The 20,549-nt window shown below is 43.3% G+C and overlaps 1 protein-coding gene across 2 annotated transcripts in view; it reads right to left on the bottom strand.

The window, feature by feature from the left end:
- Positions 1 to 20,549, bottom strand: part of LOC103482205 (ras-associated and pleckstrin homology domains-containing protein 1) — a 67,349-nt gene that overhangs the window by 6,287 nt on the left and 40,513 nt on the right. The window contains exons 4-19 of one of the 2 annotated variants that reach the window (XM_081598643.1): positions 20,377 to 20,485; positions 20,141 to 20,280; positions 19,815 to 20,045; positions 19,462 to 19,614; positions 19,163 to 19,333; positions 15,137 to 15,211; positions 7,282 to 7,359; positions 5,764 to 5,838; positions 5,246 to 5,330; positions 2,791 to 2,912; positions 2,650 to 2,715; positions 2,400 to 2,543; positions 2,202 to 2,312; positions 1,921 to 2,019; positions 1,416 to 1,536; positions 979 to 1,109 (exon numbers count right to left, since the gene is read on the bottom strand). In XM_081598643.1, the coding sequence (XP_081454769.1) occupies positions 979 to 1,109; positions 1,416 to 1,536; positions 1,921 to 2,019; positions 2,202 to 2,312; positions 2,400 to 2,543; positions 2,650 to 2,715; positions 2,791 to 2,912; positions 5,246 to 5,330; positions 5,764 to 5,838; positions 7,282 to 7,359; positions 15,137 to 15,211; positions 19,163 to 19,333; positions 19,462 to 19,614; positions 19,815 to 20,045; positions 20,141 to 20,280; positions 20,377 to 20,485 (1,911 nt within the window). The remainder of the gene's footprint in view (positions 1 to 978; positions 1,110 to 1,415; positions 1,537 to 1,920; positions 2,020 to 2,201; positions 2,313 to 2,399; positions 2,544 to 2,649; positions 2,716 to 2,790; positions 2,913 to 5,245; positions 5,331 to 5,763; positions 5,839 to 7,281; positions 7,360 to 15,136; positions 15,212 to 19,162; positions 19,334 to 19,461; positions 19,615 to 19,814; positions 20,046 to 20,140; positions 20,281 to 20,376; positions 20,486 to 20,549) is intronic. The other variant, XM_081598647.1, reaches the window with a different exon arrangement.

Raw genomic sequence — 20,549 nt, 5'->3', positions numbered from 1 at the left:
TTCTACTGATAACGTCTGCTCTCTCTGTTCTTCATTTACCTTTAAAATTGTAGAATTTTCTTATGAAAATTCTACAAAAATAAGACTGTTTTTTCTTTTCATTAAAAATATTGCATGTTTAGTTTATTTGCGTAACAATTCAAAGTTTTAAAAATTGCAATAGCATTTTTGTGGGTATTAATTAGAACTCATTTTTCAACACTTGGATGTGGAAAAAGTTTGGACAACCCTGATTTAAGAGACAGGAGATGTTCTGAAAACAGATCCTGTTTCAGCAAGAGGAGCCGTAAAGAACAACAAGCTAATACAGGAAGTGAGCAGAGGACATGCTGAGCTCTGTTCAGCTGGGCCATCACTTCCCCGGCCCCATCCCAAGCACATCCTGCCATCAAACAAACGTCTGGCGTGGAAAACGGCCAACTGCTGACGTTTCCTGAGAACAGATCTGATGTTTCACTGAAGCATCTGGAAGTAGAGAAGCCATGCAGCAACACGCTCATTATCCATGTGGGAATGCAGTGAGGCCGGCGCGCTGAGCTGGCTTTTGTCCCATAATGCATCTGTTCAGCTGGGATCTGATGCTCAGCTTTGTAATATGGGAATTCTGACAGCAAAACATTTTTCGCTATACACTCTGCATATACTCTGCAAATATTCTTAATAAAGTATTTGTAAATAGTGTCTCTTTATTTCTGCCTCTTCCTTTTATTTGCAGATTTCCCATCATTCCCAGTGTGTCTTCACTTCAAACACAAATGCCAAACAGACAGGCTGTTAAAGACTTCACATGCTTGTTACATCACTTCCTGTCTAACCTCCACTGCCTCCTCCTCCCCCCACACAGAGAGGAACCATCATTCGTCCTTTCACCTTTAAACGCTGATAGAAAAGCAGAACGGAATTGTGGGAACAGAATAAAAACGATTGATTGATTTTGTGTGTGTGTGTGTGTGTGTGTGTGTGTGTGTGTGTTCACACCTCTCCTTGCGTTCCTCTCCTCCAGGCATCAGAGAAGATGGAGCTGACCACACTCTGGGAGCGGGTGTGCCCGGATGACGCCAGCTCGGACACGCCGCTGTCTGATTGGCTGGAGTGGTTGGACTGCGACTCTGCAGGGTTCAGCAGGAGGTCAGAGGTTGAGTCGACAGCAGCAGCGCTATGAGGTCACGATGCTCAGCGTGGTTTACTGGGACTAAACCACCAGTTTCAAACTGCATTCCTCAAGGACCGGACTGCTGCCACTTTTACAGGCTTGACTCAAACGACTACTCTGCCTCATCAACATGCAGTCAGGCTCCACAGAGCTCTGCTAACAAGCTGACGTTGGACCCAGGTGTGCTGAAGCACACCGACACCTGAAGTAGCAGGACAGCGACTGAGGACTGGAGTTTGAGACTGAAGGATCTGAAACAGACCTGGGAGGCTGGATGAGCTGGAGCCGGACTTGATGGAAGAAGAAGAGAGGGAAGACCAATCGTAGGCGGCCTCTGTCCTCCTCATGGCTTCCTGGAAGTTGATGTACAGCTGCTTCCCGTACTGACAAACACACACACGCAAATAGACGTACAGCTTAGAGCCGCCCCACACTCCTGTCCAATGCTGCTTCAGTTCACTGAGGCCTGTGGATGTTTCTTCTGCAGGTTTTTTATGCCCTGCTGAGATGTGGACTTTGACTAGGCTGTTGGAGCTGCTTGAGTTTTTTTGTTTTCAGCCATTCCAGAATTGAATGGATGTGAAAGGAGAAAGGTCTGACCGAGTGAACTGGGCCCAGTAAAAACAGTTACCTCATATAATTTAGCTATAAGGTCAACTTGTTGCTAGGTAACAGGCGGATGGCTTCCCAGGTGACCGTCGTCTCCAGTCTGTAAGCTAGCTTAGAGACGCAGCACATAGATGTTGCATCTGTAATCTAATTAGTACCTTTGCAATGCGAATACTGTTGATCCATTGTTGGAGAGTTCTGATGTCATCACAGCACAGGTACTTTATATACTGAGACTTCTTCTGGATCTGGGGGTGCTAAACACACACATAAAATTTCAAATGTCCAGCTGTGTGTAATTACATGTGGTTCATTTAGTGATAAAGTTCCTAATATAAATTTAAGTAATAATACAATTCATTGAACAGGTCTGTATGGAGTGTAAAGACAGTTTCTGGCCAGTAGGTGGCAGCTGTAGACCATGACTTGAACATTTTACCTTCAGCACCATGCAGAAGTCAGTAGGAGCCTTGTACTTGCTCTTGTAGTCATGACCCAGGTAAACATTGACGTGATCCAGCTGGAGGAAACACACCAGGTCCCTGGACGTCTGGAAACAGGCCAAACAGAGAGCTTCAGCTTTACTACAAACACACACACAGATGGTCCCTCCACCCGGCCTCCGTCCGTCACACACCTTGGCCTTGCCCTTTGGGACGTAGTAGATCCCAGACGCTCTGAGCAGAAAGTAGCGTTTCTTCCATGACTTTTTGCCATCCTCTTTCAGCCACAGCACTCCCTCCATCTCAGGGACAGACACCGAACTGCCTCCGAAGCACTCCTGGGAAGCAAATCGAAACTTTTCCTGTCAGTTCTCCCGTTTCTGCATAAAGATTTTCAGGTGAGAAAACATGGGAGTGTCTCCAAAGAAGGCCGAACTAACCCACCTCTAGCAGAGCTTCTTTGTTCCTCTCTGCCATCTCGCACGTCTCCTTCCGCCCCAGTAAGTAGTTCTGCAGCAGAAGGGAAGCATGTGAGAAAAGAGGAGCAGGTTCCCAGGTGCGGGCAGATGTGTGTGTTCTGTTTACCTGTGGGTTTTTGAACAGGGCGTACTTCTCGATGCGCTCGGTGAACATGAGGCGGTTCTGGCTGTCTCTGGTCCAGTTCAGCAGGTTCTCCACCAGGTTCTCGTGATCCTCGAAGATCCGTTCTGCAGACAGGGAGACGCATCAAGTCGTGAAAATCAGAAAAAAAGATTGTTACGAGATTAGCATCAAATAGACTATGGCTAAAAAAAAAAATACATAGTGTGGTCAGCTTGTTCACACACACGGAGGGTGTGTGTGTGAACAGGTCTCCTTGTCTTTATATTCACCAGAACTCCATAACCACTTCCTGCCTTTACTGCTCTACACACAAACAACTTCAGCAAACAACATGACAAGTCACGGATAAAGGATAAAAAAAAGTCTGGACTTTTTTGTCATCCTAATCAGACACCATGGAATAGGATGAAACAACAGAAGTGCAAAAAATATTTATTTTAAGTTAATTATTTTTTATATCTTTTTACAACTTTATAGTTGGTGTTTAGATTTTTCTAATAATGTCTTCCAATAACGTAATTACCTAGTCATATTTTCAAAATTCCCTGTGAAGAGGTGCAACCACAAATTTCCTGGTTCATCTTTCTTGACCTTCACACACATTTATGGAGGGAACTAACAGCAAACAAAAACTACGAAACTGGATCAAATGAGAGCTTTATGTCAGCTTTGTTCAACAGGAACAAAGAATGTATCTTGCTCTATGTTGATCTGAATCACTCACATCACCAATGCTAACCTAGCTAGCCACAGTTTTTTTTAGACAGCACATCGCTAACAAATCAAACCAGGCCAAAGCCATGAAGTCTACAGCAGCAGACACGTGACCCCAGTTCAAAAAAACTTTAAAGAGGCAGAACCACATAGCAACAATCCCTCATCAGCTTTATAAAAGAAGCTAACGGCTTCATGGCTTTACCGAAGCTTCTGCTGCCGACCGAACTAATGATGCTAATGCTAATCCACGAACCTGAATCCATTAGTCAGCAAAGGTGTGTTTACTTATTCTCACACAGATGGTTCTTATTTGTTCAGGGTCGTATCCTGTTACTTCATTCACAGCAGAATAAGGTAAAAATAAAATAAAAAGAAACATTTTTCTTTCCTTTTTTTGAGAAATGTACCAAACTGGAACTACGTAGGCTGCAAGTACAAAGTAACACTTTATAGTGTTTCATTCTAAAGTGTTAATTTAGGAACAAAGTATTTGCAAGGCAACAATGTTGGAAAGAAATAACTTCTGTAAAATAATCATATTTTTTCCCACATCCAACACATCATGATTTGAGTCAGGTTTTAGGCCCAAAACAATCCAACAAAAAAGGTTTTAAATAGGCATTTCATGACAACATATGAGGATTTTAGAACCGACGCTGATTTATGATATAGACCAAAAACAAATCAATGAGAGCCAGAATCCTTAAGGACCAAGGCTGGCCAGACAAGAGTCATGAATCTGAAGGCAGACAAAATGAGAAGCATGAAACGGTGCTGGTTGTTATACCACTAAGTCTGTCCAGGTTCTGGTTGTTTTGCTCCAGACAAGTCCTGAACAAAAACAAGGACATTTCACACTGACCACGAACGAGTCACTTTGTATCCACCTGGGGAATGTTTCAAACCAAACAGAGGACTTAAAGTCATGTTCTACAGTGCACTAATAATCTGCCAAAAGAAAAGACTCCAAAAAATAATATCTAACATCACAACGACACATTACTGAGCTAGTGGCTGGATCACATTGCCAAGGTTAACACTACAACAGGGGAACAACCATAAGCTAATGGAAATCGAGCACAATACAAAAGTTTGAACATACAGTACACAATTAAGCAGATCATAATGGTAATTGTAATTATGAGATTTTATCTCCATAATTTATGAAAATGCCATAGGAAACAACTGAGAGTGATTTGCAGATATGAAATGGAATTCTATTGGGCAAAACAAATTGGAAATGAGGAATTTGACCTGGAACTACATGAAGCATATCTGCTGATTTACTGTTTTATATCCTCAGCTTTTTCTGGCTTTGCAAAGACAACACTGAAACTTAACATATATAACTTAATGTTGACATGCACAATTAAAAAGAAGAGAACCGCTGCTCTTATTTCCTGCAGGGGGAAAAAAAAAATTACAGATCAAAGGTCATGATCTAACAGGAAACCAGTTTAATGCCAGGCGTCCAAAAGCCGCCAACTCCAGATCCAGCTGATTCCCTTCACTACCACTTACCACGAGTTAAAAAGATGAACTACTCAGCCTTCATTCTGTGTACACAAATGCTTTTAATAATAAATGATTGTGACAATACTATAAATTTGATGGTACTGAAGGATCCCAGTTTTCGTCTGTAGCAGCTGGATCAAACTCATCTGTGTGAACATTCAGTCACTGATCAGGCGACTGTGTCTGTGTGGAGGTGTGCACTCACCCATCTGCAGCTCTGTGATGGTTTCCACCAGGGACCAGTCTGGACTGTAACCACAGTGAGATTTATCCAGCAGACTGTCCAGAACCTGGAGAACAGGAGACACAGTCAGGTCCAGCCGTACTGACCCGAGGACTGACCTCAAAACAACTCCGGCTTCAGATTAGGCTTGGGACTGGCATTAATAAAGACACCATACGACTGTGAGAAAATATATTTAAAAAAAAAACATAAAATACAAAAAAATAAATAAATAGTCCCATCAGTAGACCTGGGATTAAAATATTTAAGGTTAGATACATGAATGTAAGACCTCTGCAGAAAAGCTTTTCATAGATGGGGATGAGGATTATGTCAATATGATGTCTTGGACAAAAAGCTCCATGTTCCCACAAAAGAAAAACATTTCCCCCTCCACTATGAAAAAATTAAAACAGCTATTCCTGACCTCAAAGTTTATATATATATATATATATAAAGAATCAGTGGTGGTTCTACTGGTGCAGGAGCAGAAGGTGTACCTGTCTGACCGTCTGTCTCTCGTCCACCATCATGGTCTTTGAGCTCTCATCTGACAGATGAACACGGATCACCAGCTGTGAAGAAGACAGGGGGCAGAGGAGGTCAGCCGGCATGTTCCCGCACAACAGAGGAGCAACGCGTCGCCCAGTCGGCTCTCAGAGCTCTGACTGGCGTCCAAGGCTTTATATCTCGGGTAAACCCAAGAAGAGGGAGCAGCTTTCAATGTGATTCTAACAAATCTTTGCTTTACTTTGATTGTTTGAGCCGAAAATGTGACCCAGAAAAAGAAGCAAATTGAGCCGAAGGCGGTCCGTTTCACCGAGCCCCGTCCTCTTATTCTGCAGCATTACCCTTTACTGAATCACATGCATGAGTGGAAGACTGCAGACTCTGCTGCAGCAAAGGGTTTCAGCAGGAATCCGACTGGAGGATGATTGAGTCAACCTCTAGTTAGCTAGCACAGCTAAGCACAGAGGCAATACTTCCAAGCCTTGATCCTGACGGAGACCCATTCCTGATTTGGATGTTAGAGTTGATCCCAGCTGGACCATAAGCCCAGATCTGGAAAGCTTCCTGAAATGTCCAAATTTTAAAGGGGAAGCATTATGTATTTCCCAGGTACATAGTGCCATTTCATAGCACAGTCAAATAACTATCCTGTCCTCCTGGACAGCCGTGGCGTCTCTCCTGTCCTTCTTGTCCAAAAGTTTGAACCTCATCATGAGTTGAATTACATGACACCAATTCACAACATGTCATCTCCAGACTCTGGCTTAATGTCAGCCTGTCTTATCGATTCTAAAATCAGGTGTGATTTTGTGTCTCCTCAGATAAAAGGCAATCAGGAAGTTCACGTTAAAAAAACCAAACAAAAAAAACATTAATCACAATTATTAAAGTCTGCTGGAACCTGGAGGATCCTGGGACATCAGGGAGTTCAACATCAGCAGGGACAAGCCAAACACTTTCTGGACACGGTCAGACGGGACCGGAAATGACTGAGCTTTTAGGCCACAGTGATAATGTCGGGACGGGACAAAGTGAGGCTTCAAACATGAGACTGGAAGTGAAACACACAGTATCCAGTGTGTATCCTGATCCAGCAACTGAAAACAGAAACATTGTATCAAATCTTGTTTTGAGTTGTGAGAATGAAGGAAACCTGGAGAAACTCACTGTCCTACATGACCACTTTCATCTCTGAGCAGAATCAATGCAACAGGTGATTTATTCCCAAAACACTCACACACACACTGAAGAGGCTGGAGTCCCTCTGTGTGTGTATAGTAAATCCAGGTTGTTAATCCAGTCTCTTTGGGATTTTACTTGCAGTGTTCATTATGTTGAGTGGCGTGTGTGTGTGTGTGTGTGTGTGTGTTGACTCCAGCTGTTATGACTAGAGCTTTTAAAAGTGCAGTAACACTAACCTGACCCAGAAACCCACTCCTCCCAACACATGCACACACCAACAGAATATAAATATACACAGTGTGTGTGTGTGTGTGGAGCTGACTCACCTTCTTCACCTGTGCCTCCTTGATCTTCTCCAAAGCCACGCGGATATTCTCCGCCTTTAACTTGGCAGCCTGCTCCTCCTACAAACACGCACACACACACACACAAATCACAGTTGAGAAAATGAAAACAAACTGCTGGAAGACCTGCTCTCCTACCTGGTTCCTCCAACAGGAGCTCATTTTAATAAAATCTCTCGTTTCTACGTCACATCAAATGAAAACCAAGTGAGGTTCGTTGATCGAGTTGCTATTTGTCTTTGGCAGCCGGCTGAGTGGCTACGCTTCGTCCTACAGGGATGTCGGCATGCGCCCAGCCTCCCCAACCCGGTGGAGGGAAATCCTGTAAAGGTTAGTCCCAGAACACGCGTGCACTGGCCAGAAAGAGCCAACTGTAAGGAAGCATCCCAAACGCCTCACTACCCGTTCCTCTCCTTCTGCCCCTGTTCACAATCACCATCTTCGCCGTCCTCTCCGTGTTTGCACGGGATTGAGATTGGATTAAAACGGCGGCTTCACCGCGATCCTGCTGAACGAGGATTATCCGAAGTGACGGCGCGTGGACCTCAGCCGGACAGCAGCACCTCCAGATCCTGCTCTGCTTCTATGGCAACCAGCCGATCTGTGATGGAAAACCGCCGGAGTTTGCCGACTCCCGTCCCATCACCTCCTCCCTGGTCAAGAGAGACGGAGGAGGAGACGGGAGGGAAGGAAGGTTGGCCGGGGTGGGGGGGAGGGGCAATGAGCTGTTTATCTGGAGCTGCCGTGCCCCTTACTCTTCCTCCTCCCCTCTTCCTCCCTGTCTTCAATTCTTCCAGCTGTCCCCCTCTTTGTCTTCTTACTTTCTCTGTCCAAATCAGCTCAGAGGACAAGCATGTGGCCAGCTGCCTGATGTCACATAAAACACACACCAACACACATCCTTGTACTTCTATAAAATGTTATGCCTAAATGCCTAACCCTTACTAACCCTAACCGTAACCAAAACTTAACTCACATCACACCTGACCACCTGACCATCACACCTGAACATTCAGCCTGACCAGTAGAACTGCAAAAAAGTGAGGACCAGGAAAACAAATAAATACTGTGAAACTGGTGCTTTATATGTAGCATATACAAGTACACACCTACACACACACAGCATCACAGAGATTTTGACTTCCACTCATTTCTAGAGCCTAACTTTTAGCCTGGCCCTAAAGCTCACCATTACCAGTACATGCCAAACAATAAACCTAAACTCAATGGACACTTTACTCCTAAACCTAACCCTGAGCCCCAAAACTGCACTTCTTCTTATGGGGTCCAGGCTTTTGGTCCCCACGACTCGATATGCATCAGGAAAAAGGACCTCACAATGTGTCAAACACAAGAACACATGCATACACATGCATACACACACACACACACACACACACACACACACACACACACCCACACACACACACACACACACACACACACACACACACACACACACACACACACACACACACTTAAGAGGATCTATACTGTGAACGAGCGAAAGGGCAGAATGAACTCAAGATGATGAGGAAGATGAGATTATCGGCCAATCTCCTTATCGACATCCTACTAAAAGAACACACACACGCAACCACACACACACATTAATATTTTGTTTACTTCCCAACAGAAGCCCAAACTGAACAGTATGGATCATTTCAGGTGGCACCAGGTGCACATCAAGCTTCCATAGAAACATAAATATTCCTACAGTCATGTTCAAAAAGAAACTGCTGCTGGAGTCAGTTCTTAATTGTTTCCAAAATAGAACGCAGCAAAAAAATAAAACAAAGAAACAAAAAAAGGTTTTTAACCCAGCCATAGAAAAACTAACATTATAACTCATAACTGTTGCTCAATATTATTCCATATCGCATGTTTTCCTAAGATCGTGCAGCTCTACTTTCAACTTTAGAGTCAACATGTTGCTGTGATAGAAAGCTATATATATGCATATATATACTGTATACATATAGTCCTGTTTGAAATAAAATTTGGTTTTGCACATCTTGGGTCATTGCTCTTCTGTTTACACAGCCAGCCATGGCTTCCATCTTCTCCAGCTGCATCTCACATATCCAAGCTGACCTACATTATGAAGCTAAAATTAGATTCTGTCCAATAAACATTCAGCTGCCTTTGAAGTCGGGAGGAATTTGTCCCTCTTCAGCTGCTGTAGGTTGAAACACAGTCGGCTGATGTGAATCACTGCAGAAGCATAAGTAGGGCAGCAGTGTGTGTGTGTGTGTGTGTGTGTGTGTGTGTGTGTGTGTGTGTGTGTGTGTGTGTGTGTGTGTGTGAGGACTGTAGTTGCTGCAGAGGCAGTGTTACACTGACACAGAAAGAGTGTGTTAAATGTGGAGCTACACACACACATGCACACAGCAGCACCCTGAAGTCTCTCTAATGAGAGCGGATAATTACACCGTCAGCCTAATCACGGCTGCAGGAATTAGACTGGCCCCGAAGCTCATAATCTGCCTGCAATCTCGAGGTCCATTGCAGCCCTTCCCTCCCCTCCCCCTTCTAATCTGGCACCATAAATTGAAACAAAATGATGTCTTTTTTTCCTCCTCTGCTTTGACTCATGACATAAACTGCTCTCAGCTTGTGATGCAGAGGAGTCAGAATTACTGGAAGCAGGAAGCGTAGCGAGACGGCGATCTGCGGCTTGATCCCCAGCAGTAAAAGCTGGATTTAAAGCAAACGGATCTTAGAAGGACGACATCAGAGTGAAAGCATTTGTTTGGGTTTGATGAACTGGGCTAAGACTGAGTTCCACAGCCAGCTATGGACTAGGCTCTGACAACACAGTGCAGGTATGATTTAGTCACACAATAGGAGCAACAAGCTCTGTTGCTTAGGAACATCCTCTATGCTACACTGCAAAAACACAAAATCTAACAAACAAAACAAAAGTATTTGTGTCGTTTTTGGGAGCAAACATCTAGTTCAGGTGACACAAAGTTACTAACCTATAAATAACTTTTCAGAAGGTTATGGGAGCAGGCATTACATCAATAATCTCTTAATATTGATGAAAAGGACTAGTTCCATTGGACGATTATTTCACTTATAACATGGGAAAAATGTCTTGTTATAAGTGAAATGATCTGCCAGTGGAACTAGTCCTTTTCATCAATATTAAGAAATGATTGGCTTAAAACAAGTTCCTATCTAACTGAAAAGTCACTTAAACTGAACTGAGACACTTGCTCAAAAAACTAGGCAAAAATACTTGGTAAGATTTTGTGATCAGGTTAACTGAGGCACATTTATTTTTATCAAAAAGGAAAAACCTGTGAACTTGATGGAATACTGCCTGCCAGATGCTCTCCGTGTGTGTGTGTGCGTGTGTGTGTATGAATCTGTATGTAATGCTTTTGGGAATCACCACCGTTTTCTCCAAAGAAGATTATCCTCACACGTTTCACACATTTCTGTGACGTCCAACCATTCTGCCTCCTCTGTTGACCATCCAATCACAACGCAAACAATTTTGATCCAATCAGAACACAGCCTGCTGACTTACTTCCATGCCGAAAGAAACCTTTGCCCCCTGGCTGTTAAGAAGCCAACAGCTTCACCTTTAGAGCAGCTGAGTGATCACGGTCGCGTTTAGAGCTCCGCATGGGGATTCACTTAGATTAATCTGAACTTAATCTGGCATCAGAAGTGCTCTGAATGCATTAGAAAAATTAAAGCAGAAAGTTGCTAGTTGCTGATAGGAGAGTCTGGCAACAGCCAGCAAACAGAGAACAACAACAAGCATCACAATAAGCAGCAGCTAGTCCCATTACCTCCACTGATCTGCATTATCTTCAACTTTACCTGCTAAGCTTCACTACTGCCACTGGCTCAGATCCAGGTACTGATGAGGTTACAGCAGCATATGACCAGAGCACAGAGGCAACAATAAACCAAGCACACGTCTGAGGTCAAACATGTCATCCCTAATTACTGATGAAGTCACTGGATTAAATGCAGCTGCTGAGAAAAACTGTCAACTGAGGAAAAATGACTCCCACCATTGGTGACCCCGGCCTGACCAAATGTGGAAGAGATGAAAAGTATTTGTTTTAGCCTCTTTGATGAGGTGGCAGTGGCAGGAGTTCATCCTGTAATCGGAGGGTTGTCGGTTCGAATCCTGACTAATTGTGTCCTTTTTTTGTTTTTGTAAAATGAAACATTTATCTAGACAAAGATAAGTACACTAGTGAACCATTAGTGAAAGCCCGCAGGACGATATCATGGTTTTTTTTTTTATGTTTCTGATTAATATCTAAAATTTGAGTTAAATGCAGCTGAAACACACTGATCGTGGTGTGATGTCATCAGTCATGATACCAGACAGAGAACTGTGGACCTCGACCGGTCCAGTTTGACCTTGGACATGTTTTTCAGACGTCTGACAGTGCCACATGTATCTGTCCAAACAAACTGTCTTCCTGCATATCAAATCTGAGGTTCCTTTTCCAACTACTTCTTTATCATTTTCCAACCATCCATATGGTGCATATGGTGGAACAGACTTGCTAGATTTTATCTAGGGAACATTTGCTGAGATCATTCCACAGAAGCAGCTTAAATGGTAACAGGATTGTACTTATTGTCCACAAGACCTCTCAAGATGCAAGCACACAGACACGCAAGCACACACGCACACACACCCATTATATCCATTATATTATAGGACTTTACACTTCATAAGACCCTAGCCTTAGCCAAACCTTATTGAACTCCATACTTCCAAACCTAAGCCATAGAGCAGAGTAGAACTGAAAAAAGTGAGAACCAGAAAGATGATCAACACATATAACCTTCATTTGTGGTTCTCTATCTGTACTATATACAAGTTTACACAAGTTAAGTCCATTCTAACACTTTAATTCCTCTAACACTTTAATTGCATTATTTTGTGATAAAAAAACTCCAAAAAACTATTACTTCATTTTTAGGTGTATGGCATTGTCTGCGCATAGCACAGCAGTAATAGCACCAAACATAAATATTGTTTTTTAAATGGGCATCTTCATAACGCTGTTTACCTTAAAAAGTGAAAGTGTTGCTTTCCACTTAGGAAGCAACACTGATTGACCCGACGAGGGTCCCTGTTGTCAATCAGTGTTGCTTCCTAAGTGGAAAGTTTGATTTCACAGAAGTTTGATTTACTTGGAGTTATATTGTGTTGTTTAAGTGTTCCCTTTATTTTTTTGAGCAATATATATATATATATATATATATATATATATATATATATATATATATATATATATATATATATATATATATACTACTAAACTGCACTCAGTAACCAGATTTAATCAGACTTTAAAATTTACTGATATTTATTGATGTTCTTTGGGAACCATGGAGGAAAAAAAATGGCAACACCAACATTTCTGATCATACTATCAGTTTTCTTTTCTTTTTTTATTTACCATCAATATAACTGAAGCTTACAACGATGATGAATAAAAACTGTTATCACGGTGAGAAATTTTTATGATAAATGGCATGATAAATGCACAATCCTAACTTCCATTCATTTCTACAGCCTCGCTCAGACTCTCTTAACCCTGAACCTGACCCTTAACCACTAACCCTTGACCCCTAATCCCTAACTCTTGACCCCCAAGCCAAAAACAGCACCTCTACTTGAGGAGCAGGAGCAGTGGATCTCCGCAACATATAGTTTGTGTTAGGAAAATCAAATACAAGGCCACACACACAGACTTTAAGGGGTGTTGGTGTTTAAACTTACCTGCTTTTGGTTCATGTTTCAGTTTCCAACAATCATTGATACAAATTAATGACAAACCGTAAGAAGTGTGATCACAAAGGGAGTGTCTGTCACTGAACCCTTCTGTCTGCCTCTATTGAGCTTCTTAGTTTTCACATTTTGAATACACTAAGAAAAATGACATAACAGTTTATTTTCAATGTCCAATAGCAATCACACAAAACTTCTCCTGTTTTCAGTCAGGTAGGATTATTAAAATGATTTATATAATCTAAATACCAGAATCACTATAGAACATTTCTGAGAATGTTTTTACCACTTTCTTCAATGTCTAAACTTTACAAACATGAGGATCAGTACGCCTCTCTACTATTTTAAAGGCTGGCTGATGATGTCATGGCTTTGTGATCTTCTGATAGGTTAATTGTCACATTCAGTCAATGTGACTGTGACTGAATTGCTGTCAGAGTTCAAGACAAAAATGAGTTATGTGTCCCTGAGATGAACGTGTTTGCCTCAAGTCAACCCTAATCAAAAGCAAAACAAAAAAAGCCTAAAAGTCCTGTACTGACACAGGCTGAGAGGCCACTCAGAGAGGAAGAAGAAGCCATCATTTAAAAGGCCACAAAAAAGAGATAATGCACACAGGGAGACATGTCATGTGATCCAATGAAATAATAACCGTAGTTACTTTAGGAGGAAAAAGCCTGAGATCGCCGTCTCAACTGTGAAGCGTGAGAGTGGCAGCATCATGCTGTGGGAGACACTGGTGGTCTTCACAAAGCAGCAGGAAAAGGCATCAGGTTTAAATACATCTGAAGCCGTTAAACAGGTGGTTGAAGTTTGTCCCACCAACTTCAAAGTGAACGTTCTGGAGTGGCCATCACAAAGTCCTGATCCGAGTCCCACAAGAAAAGGTGTGGTCAGAGGCGAAGAGGGCCGAGTTGGACCAGTCTGACCCGGTTCCACCCGGTTTGTCAGGAGAAGCGGGCCACAACTCGGAAAACTGTTGTGAGATCCTCATGGAAGAAAACCCAGAATGGCCCACCTAAGTCATGCAGTTCAATTATAGAATGAGGAAAAAAAGAGTCACAAGAAAATTCCTTTTTATGGGATGTAGCAAATCAAAATGATTAGTCATTGCTAGTGGTGGGTGATATAGACTTAAAGTCTCATCACTATATTCTGTGTTACTATTGTGACAACAATAAAAATTGTGATAAGAACTATTTATTATACTTTAGACAAGCGATAACACAAAACTTGGCTGACACACCAAACATTCCCATGTTCAATATGATTGATTTCTATGATTAAACTGCAGACAATAACTGCATTTAATCAATTTTGTCATTAAACAATGGAAAAAATGGTAAAACTAACAATACAGATTAAAAAAAAAAATTTATTTGAATTTACTGTAACAGATAAATTCACATTCTTATCATAATGAGAAAAGTATTGTGATAAATGCTCAGCTTTAATCGTTACAGACCTCAAACCGGAGAAGTTTGGTCAAACTTAATGTCACACAATGACAACAAAACATTTGCTGCACAGCAGGCATCTGCTGTTAACCGTGGATAAAACCAACATGCTGATTATGATTGATAGCTAGCTGTCAATTAACCTGTACAACTCCTGTGTGATCACACCTCTCACACACTCCGCAGCTCTGTGAGCCGTCGGAGCATTAAAACACTCTGAACATGCACGTCCCGTTAACTCAGGCCAACCCGCTCCCATCAAACCCTCATGCTTCATGGAGACGAGCTAAACGGCCTATTTCAATCGAAGCAATCCATCAGCACAGCACACACACACACACACCCTGTGCTTAAAGGAGACCTACACACATTTGCATTATGTGGGTTTAACCGAAGTATCACACAGACACACATAATGTGGACGTCTATGACAGACGGACAGGTCTGAGCACAGACACACAGCACACTGGACCAGGCTGGGGTGAGGAGGGGTGTTGACATGCTCTTAACGCATCATGCAGGAATCAAATAGGAGGAAAAGTTGGGAGGCTGGCATGCGAGAGGAGAGGAGCATGGTTCAGAAGTGAATGAAGAGAGTCACCTTGGTCAGCAGGTGGGGGGGCTTTCCTGCAATGTTTCTCAGAATCAGAGAGGTTTCCCTGTCCAGATAGGAGTGCTTTAAAGAGACACAGAGAGTTCCTGTGAATGAACGGGGCCACCTGATTGGCTGGGTGAGGCGCTTTGGAGCAGAAAGCTGTGTGGTGAAGCAGAGGTCAGCGGCACCGATGGAGTGCTCAGAGAACTGAAACCAGTGAGGAAGAGAATACAGGGCTGGTTCGCCTGCAGGATGGAACAGAAACGTTAGGTCGGACAGAATCAGAGAACCCAGGGGCAGAACCCGGCCGGCGTTTCACACTTCCTGTCTCTGAGGGACGCTCCTATGGAACGTTTATTAGTCAGGAAAATCGCGAGCTAATGGAACACCAACCATCTGACACCCTTAGCGGTGAGCCTGAGGCTGTGGAGGCAGTTACCCAGGGCGGCATTAGTAAGGGAGGGCGCAAAAGAAACCAGATCAACATGTAACTTATCTGTCAGTTGGATCTTAAATTTGTTTCACATTGATTTAAAGCTGCAGTATGCAACTGTATTAATATATTTTTTTACAGTTTTAAAATTATTATTATACAATGACAGTACAAGACAGGTAATCTATGAAAAAATTTTAGCTCTTCTGCCTTCTCCCAGTACCACCCACAGAAACACACCATTCAGTCAGAAACAGCCAATCAGAGCCAGGAGGAGGGTCTTAGTGCTGACAATCAGTCTCACCTTCCCCCCTTTGCTACACTGCAGCTGGTTCACCACAACAGCCAGTTGGCCAATGATGATGGAGGATAAACTGATTTCCTGTAACAGTAAGTTGTTCTCTGCCACTAACACATCAAGCAGCGTACATGAGATTAGAGCTGTCATATTCTGACAGCTAGAAAGAATCCAGCTGGTATGAGACCATACCATACTGTCACGGCACAGTGAGAGTTTTAACAAAAATGTAAAAAAATATATTGTTTTATGAAAATGGCATACTGCAGCTTTAAATAGCAGTTTTGGTGGTTTTAACATGGTAAACATGGCAATTCTTCTGAAAGGTTTAGGCCTGTTTTCTCACTGGATGCCAACACTCAGATGGTCATACCTTGATCTTATTTTTTTTTCTTTCCATGTTTCTGATATCAGTAGTAAGCTTCAAATCCACACTTTCAGAATCTGTAAATGACCTGAAATGCCCTGAGGGAGACTTCTTCCTGGTTTTCTCATGACAGGACACACAACGTATAAGGATTTATTTATGCTACGATGGTGAGAATAGCAAAAGAGGAACCAGTGGTGAAACAGCTGGTTAAGTTAAAGTCCACTTATATAAGCTGACTGCATTTTTAACCATCTGTGATTTATGTTTAGTCTTCAGACGCTCGCTCTTATCTTTTTTTTAAGCTTCTGCTTTGGCTTAAATCCCTAGAAACCATTTAACAGAAGATATTAGATTTCTTTTGATGCACAGATTAAAAATCATATTCAGGTCAAACACAGATCCTCACACTGATGTCACAGTCAGATTTTCCCTCCAGGAAAAATGTGACTGCCCCAATTTACTGAACTCTAAACTATAAGCAATTTTTTTAGGAAAAAAAACAACAAAAAACTGCCTTTTATTAAGTATTACATAAATTTTTTTCTAAAAATTAATAAAATGGGATCTTCTTTTAAAAAAGAAAATAAAAGCTGATGGTTCAGAGCTCGGCTACGTGGAATTAGCATGCCTCCCTGTGTTAAAGGCGAGTGTGTTCTGCATGTCCCATCAGAGGAAATGGGCCTGAATGAAAACATATACTACAGTTCTCAGATATTCTTTGCAAAAAAAAAATTAAATAAATAAAACTGAATCTTTCACTCTGGACTTGTGCAATGTTTTGTCTGGTGTATCATATAGAATCCCAATAAAAAAGTGAAAACCTTTTAGGAAGCAGGAAGTGACGGCAGGGAGCCTCGCCCTGATTAGAGGCCTCATCTCCTGACTGGAGACGGATTTCTCCGGGGATATTCCCAGAAGCCTCCCTGGGATCCAGCGCGTCCCAATCTCCGGTTATTTTCTGCTGGCCTTAATAGGAAATCAGAGCGAGAGCGCCGAGGACGGAGCAGTTCCTAATGAACTGGGAACGCCACTCCGGCAGGACAACATTCCCGTTCATGATCCTCTTTCTTTGCTTCGTCCACGTCCCCTTCTCTCCCTCCATCTATTCCCGTGTTTCCTTCCTGTGTTCATTTTCCCATCTCTTGGACTCACTGTTCCAGCTGAGTTGTCTGCCCCCCCTCCATGTTCTCCCGCTCCGGTTGTGCAGCTGAAGCCGCGGTCCGGTTGAACTCCATGACCGGAGGCTCTAAGCTGCTTTCCGTCTCACTGAACCCAGATGATGCTCAGCAGCAGACAGCCTCCTAAACCAAACAGCAACTGAATGTTTCCCTTTGAATTAATGAATTTTGAAAAAAACACTAATCTAAGCTGGTTTTAGCTTTGTGTTGACTAAATATCTGCTTTTAAGCTGGTTAGAATTAGACCGACTTTCTTTTTCATGTAAGGAAATGTTTCATTTTCCGTTGAATGTTAAGAAGTTTTCCAGCCTCACATGCAACAGGGAAACCAAAAGCTAAGAACTTATTTTGTTCCAGTTATTCCAGTGGACTAGTCAACCATTTCCTCCTTCCAGCTGACTGGATCACTTCAGTTCAGAACGTTTTACTTAGATTTGCTGCTAGTGAGAATTTGTCACAATTCCAACATTTTTCCACAAACAACAAAAAAAAAAAATCCTGAAAGGTGCAGATTTCTCTCTCTCTCGAAAGAAGAAAAACTGAAAATCAATTATCAAGTCTTGACACTGAATCTTCATTAAATGTAGGCTGTGACTTTGACTAGGCCATTGTAGCACATGTATATGATTGGATTAGAAGCAGATTATGATCTCACACCTCAGGCCTTTTATGTTGAAATACGTTACCGGTTTACCTGCTGCTGCTGTTTCCTTCTAATCTAGTTTCACTTCAGCAGCTCTTCTTCTACCAAAGCTCTTATGACTGAGTGGATTCCCAGCAGCACAGAGCTGAGAGAAAATTAAGAGCAAATATTAAACTAAACACTTCATTTGAATGGACTGAGCTGACACCGTCATAAACATGACATAACAATTGTTATGAAAATGAAGGAGATTTCATGAATGTTTATGACTGATGTCATGAAGTGTCATTTGGTAAATAATGACACTTTTAATACAAAGTTGCATTAAAAGTCAATCAATAGTGTCAATTCAAATAAAGTGTTACCAACTAGATAAATCTAGCAAAAAGTGTCGTCCTTCAGGTGTGTGCGCGTGTGTGTGTGTGTGTGTGGGGGTGTGTGTGTGTGTGTGTGGCAGAGCGCTCCAGCTGTTCACAGCTGTGTAATCCTTCCACTGTGGTGCTGCCAGCTCCTCATGGAGGAACTGGGAATCAGGAAAATTAGCTCAGACCTTCAGGACCAAATGCATCCTTCATCTTTTATTTTTATTTTCGCATTCAACGTTTTAATCTTTTAATCAGTTTGACCCAGAATCAGAACTGCAAAGCTTTTTTTTTTTTTTTTTTGCTATTTATGAAACAATAAATGTTTTCATTTTTATATTGATCTTTGTTCATAGCGCCCCCCTTTTCCCTCAGTGAGCTCGACTTATTATCAGAGACAAGGTTTAGTGAATGTGACAGCGATGCCGTCATTGTTTGGGCAGCAGGTGTCCGTACCTCCATCCTGTGAGTCATCCAGGCTAATGTAGCTAGCTAATCATTTTTATGAACGCTATTATTGTGGTGGAACCTAATCTGCTCCTAATCAGCTTGAAGTAATCCCAGTTTGCAGACAGGTGTTACAGCGAGTCCTGCTAGTTTAAAGTGGGTGATAATGTGTGGAAGGAATCCGGACTGAAACGGAACGGTCACTGCTTCTGGTCGGCTGCAGCTACATCGGGATCAGGAGATCTCAGGCCCAGATTTGGACCAAACAGCAGGGGCTCCTGCAGTTTGTGTCAGTCCGTACCTCTGTGTTGGGATGCGCCTGGCCCGATCCCTCAGAGGGCTGCGGGCCGTCGGACTCGGAGCGGAGGACGCTGTCCAGCGAATCCATGGAGGACGCAGAGTTGACAGAGTTGACAGAGATGCCGGACGCCGAGGTGACGGAGGAGCGGGATGAGTGGACGAACGACCGCACCTGAGGAGGACCAAACCGGGGAGGAGCAGCACTGCCGTTAGATCTGCTGCTGGTTTTCCATGAGACTGACTTCCTGTTATTGATCAGCTGATTGACCCACATATGAGCCGGCTGGAGGGGTGACGTACCTCATGCTCGCTGACCGTTCCCACTGACCCGGTGCGTCGGTGCTGGCGCTGAGACGACCCTGGCCGTCGCACCGAGGCTGATGTGTAGGAGGAGGCGGAGCTCAGAGAGTGGGAGGAGGTCTGCCGTGCAGCTTCATCCATGCTGAGAGACGCCTGACGGAGAGACAGAGAGGAAAATATGATGTCTGGACAAACAAGAAACAAGATTCAGTTTATAATAAATAAAAAACAGGTTGATGTTTTATGGACATCGTGAGTGACAGCTGGCAGCTTTGGGAATCATTTAGAACAAACATGCTTCAGTGGAAAAGAAAAGCTGTCGGGTCAGAGTTACTATGGCGACGGGTCCGAACCTTCTCCAGCTGAGCCGTGATGTCGTCCAGGCTGAAGTTGGAGGCCAGTGGCGGTCGGCCCTGCTGCCCGCTCGGCGATCTGATGGTACCGGCCGGAGATGCTCTGGTGCTGCTGCTGCTGCTGCTCGCCCCGCTGCTGCCCCCCCCGCCCGACATGCTGTTCCCAACGCTGCCGCCGCCGCCTGCTGACTGCTGTCTGCTGCTGCGCCCAGCAGGAGGCTTCTGCCGCACCTGCACGCAACACCAGAGCACACAGTAGAAGCAAACTAGCGGAATGATCGATGGATCAATGAGTCTATAAGTCAATAAATCAATGCGATGGCCACCTTGGTGTCTGTGAGTCCCAGCCGGGCCATGCTGCTGCTGCTGCTGGACTTGGTGTTGATGGTGCTGAGCTCCTGCTCAATGGAGGACAGGTCAGCCATGAGGGCGTTCAGGTCAACATTCTCCCCCTGATTCAGGGCCTCTGCACACAAACACCATGATGTGGACGGGAGGTTGCAGGGGGACAGAGGCAGCAGTGGTCAAGGAGCAAGCAGGGAGGAATGGAGCACCAACTCACCGTTGATGTTGTAGATGGAGAATCTGTAGGAGAAGTTTGCCATGTTGGTCTCCTGCCTGAGGGGGGCTTTCTGCTGCGGGGGGCATTCTGAACGGCCATCATCCAAACTCTGAACACACACACACACGCACAGAGGAGTGTATATCTACATGTCATACACGTGTAGACATACA

The sequence above is a fragment of the Poecilia reticulata genome, chromosome 2, assembly GCF_904066995.2.
Source record: "Poecilia reticulata chromosome 2, P_reticulata-male-v2, whole genome shotgun sequence".
Taxonomy (NCBI): Eukaryota; Metazoa; Chordata; class Actinopteri; order Cyprinodontiformes; family Poeciliidae; genus Poecilia; species Poecilia reticulata.
Note: the sequence above shows the minus strand (reverse complement) of the source record. Positions and strands in the feature narration are given on the sequence as shown.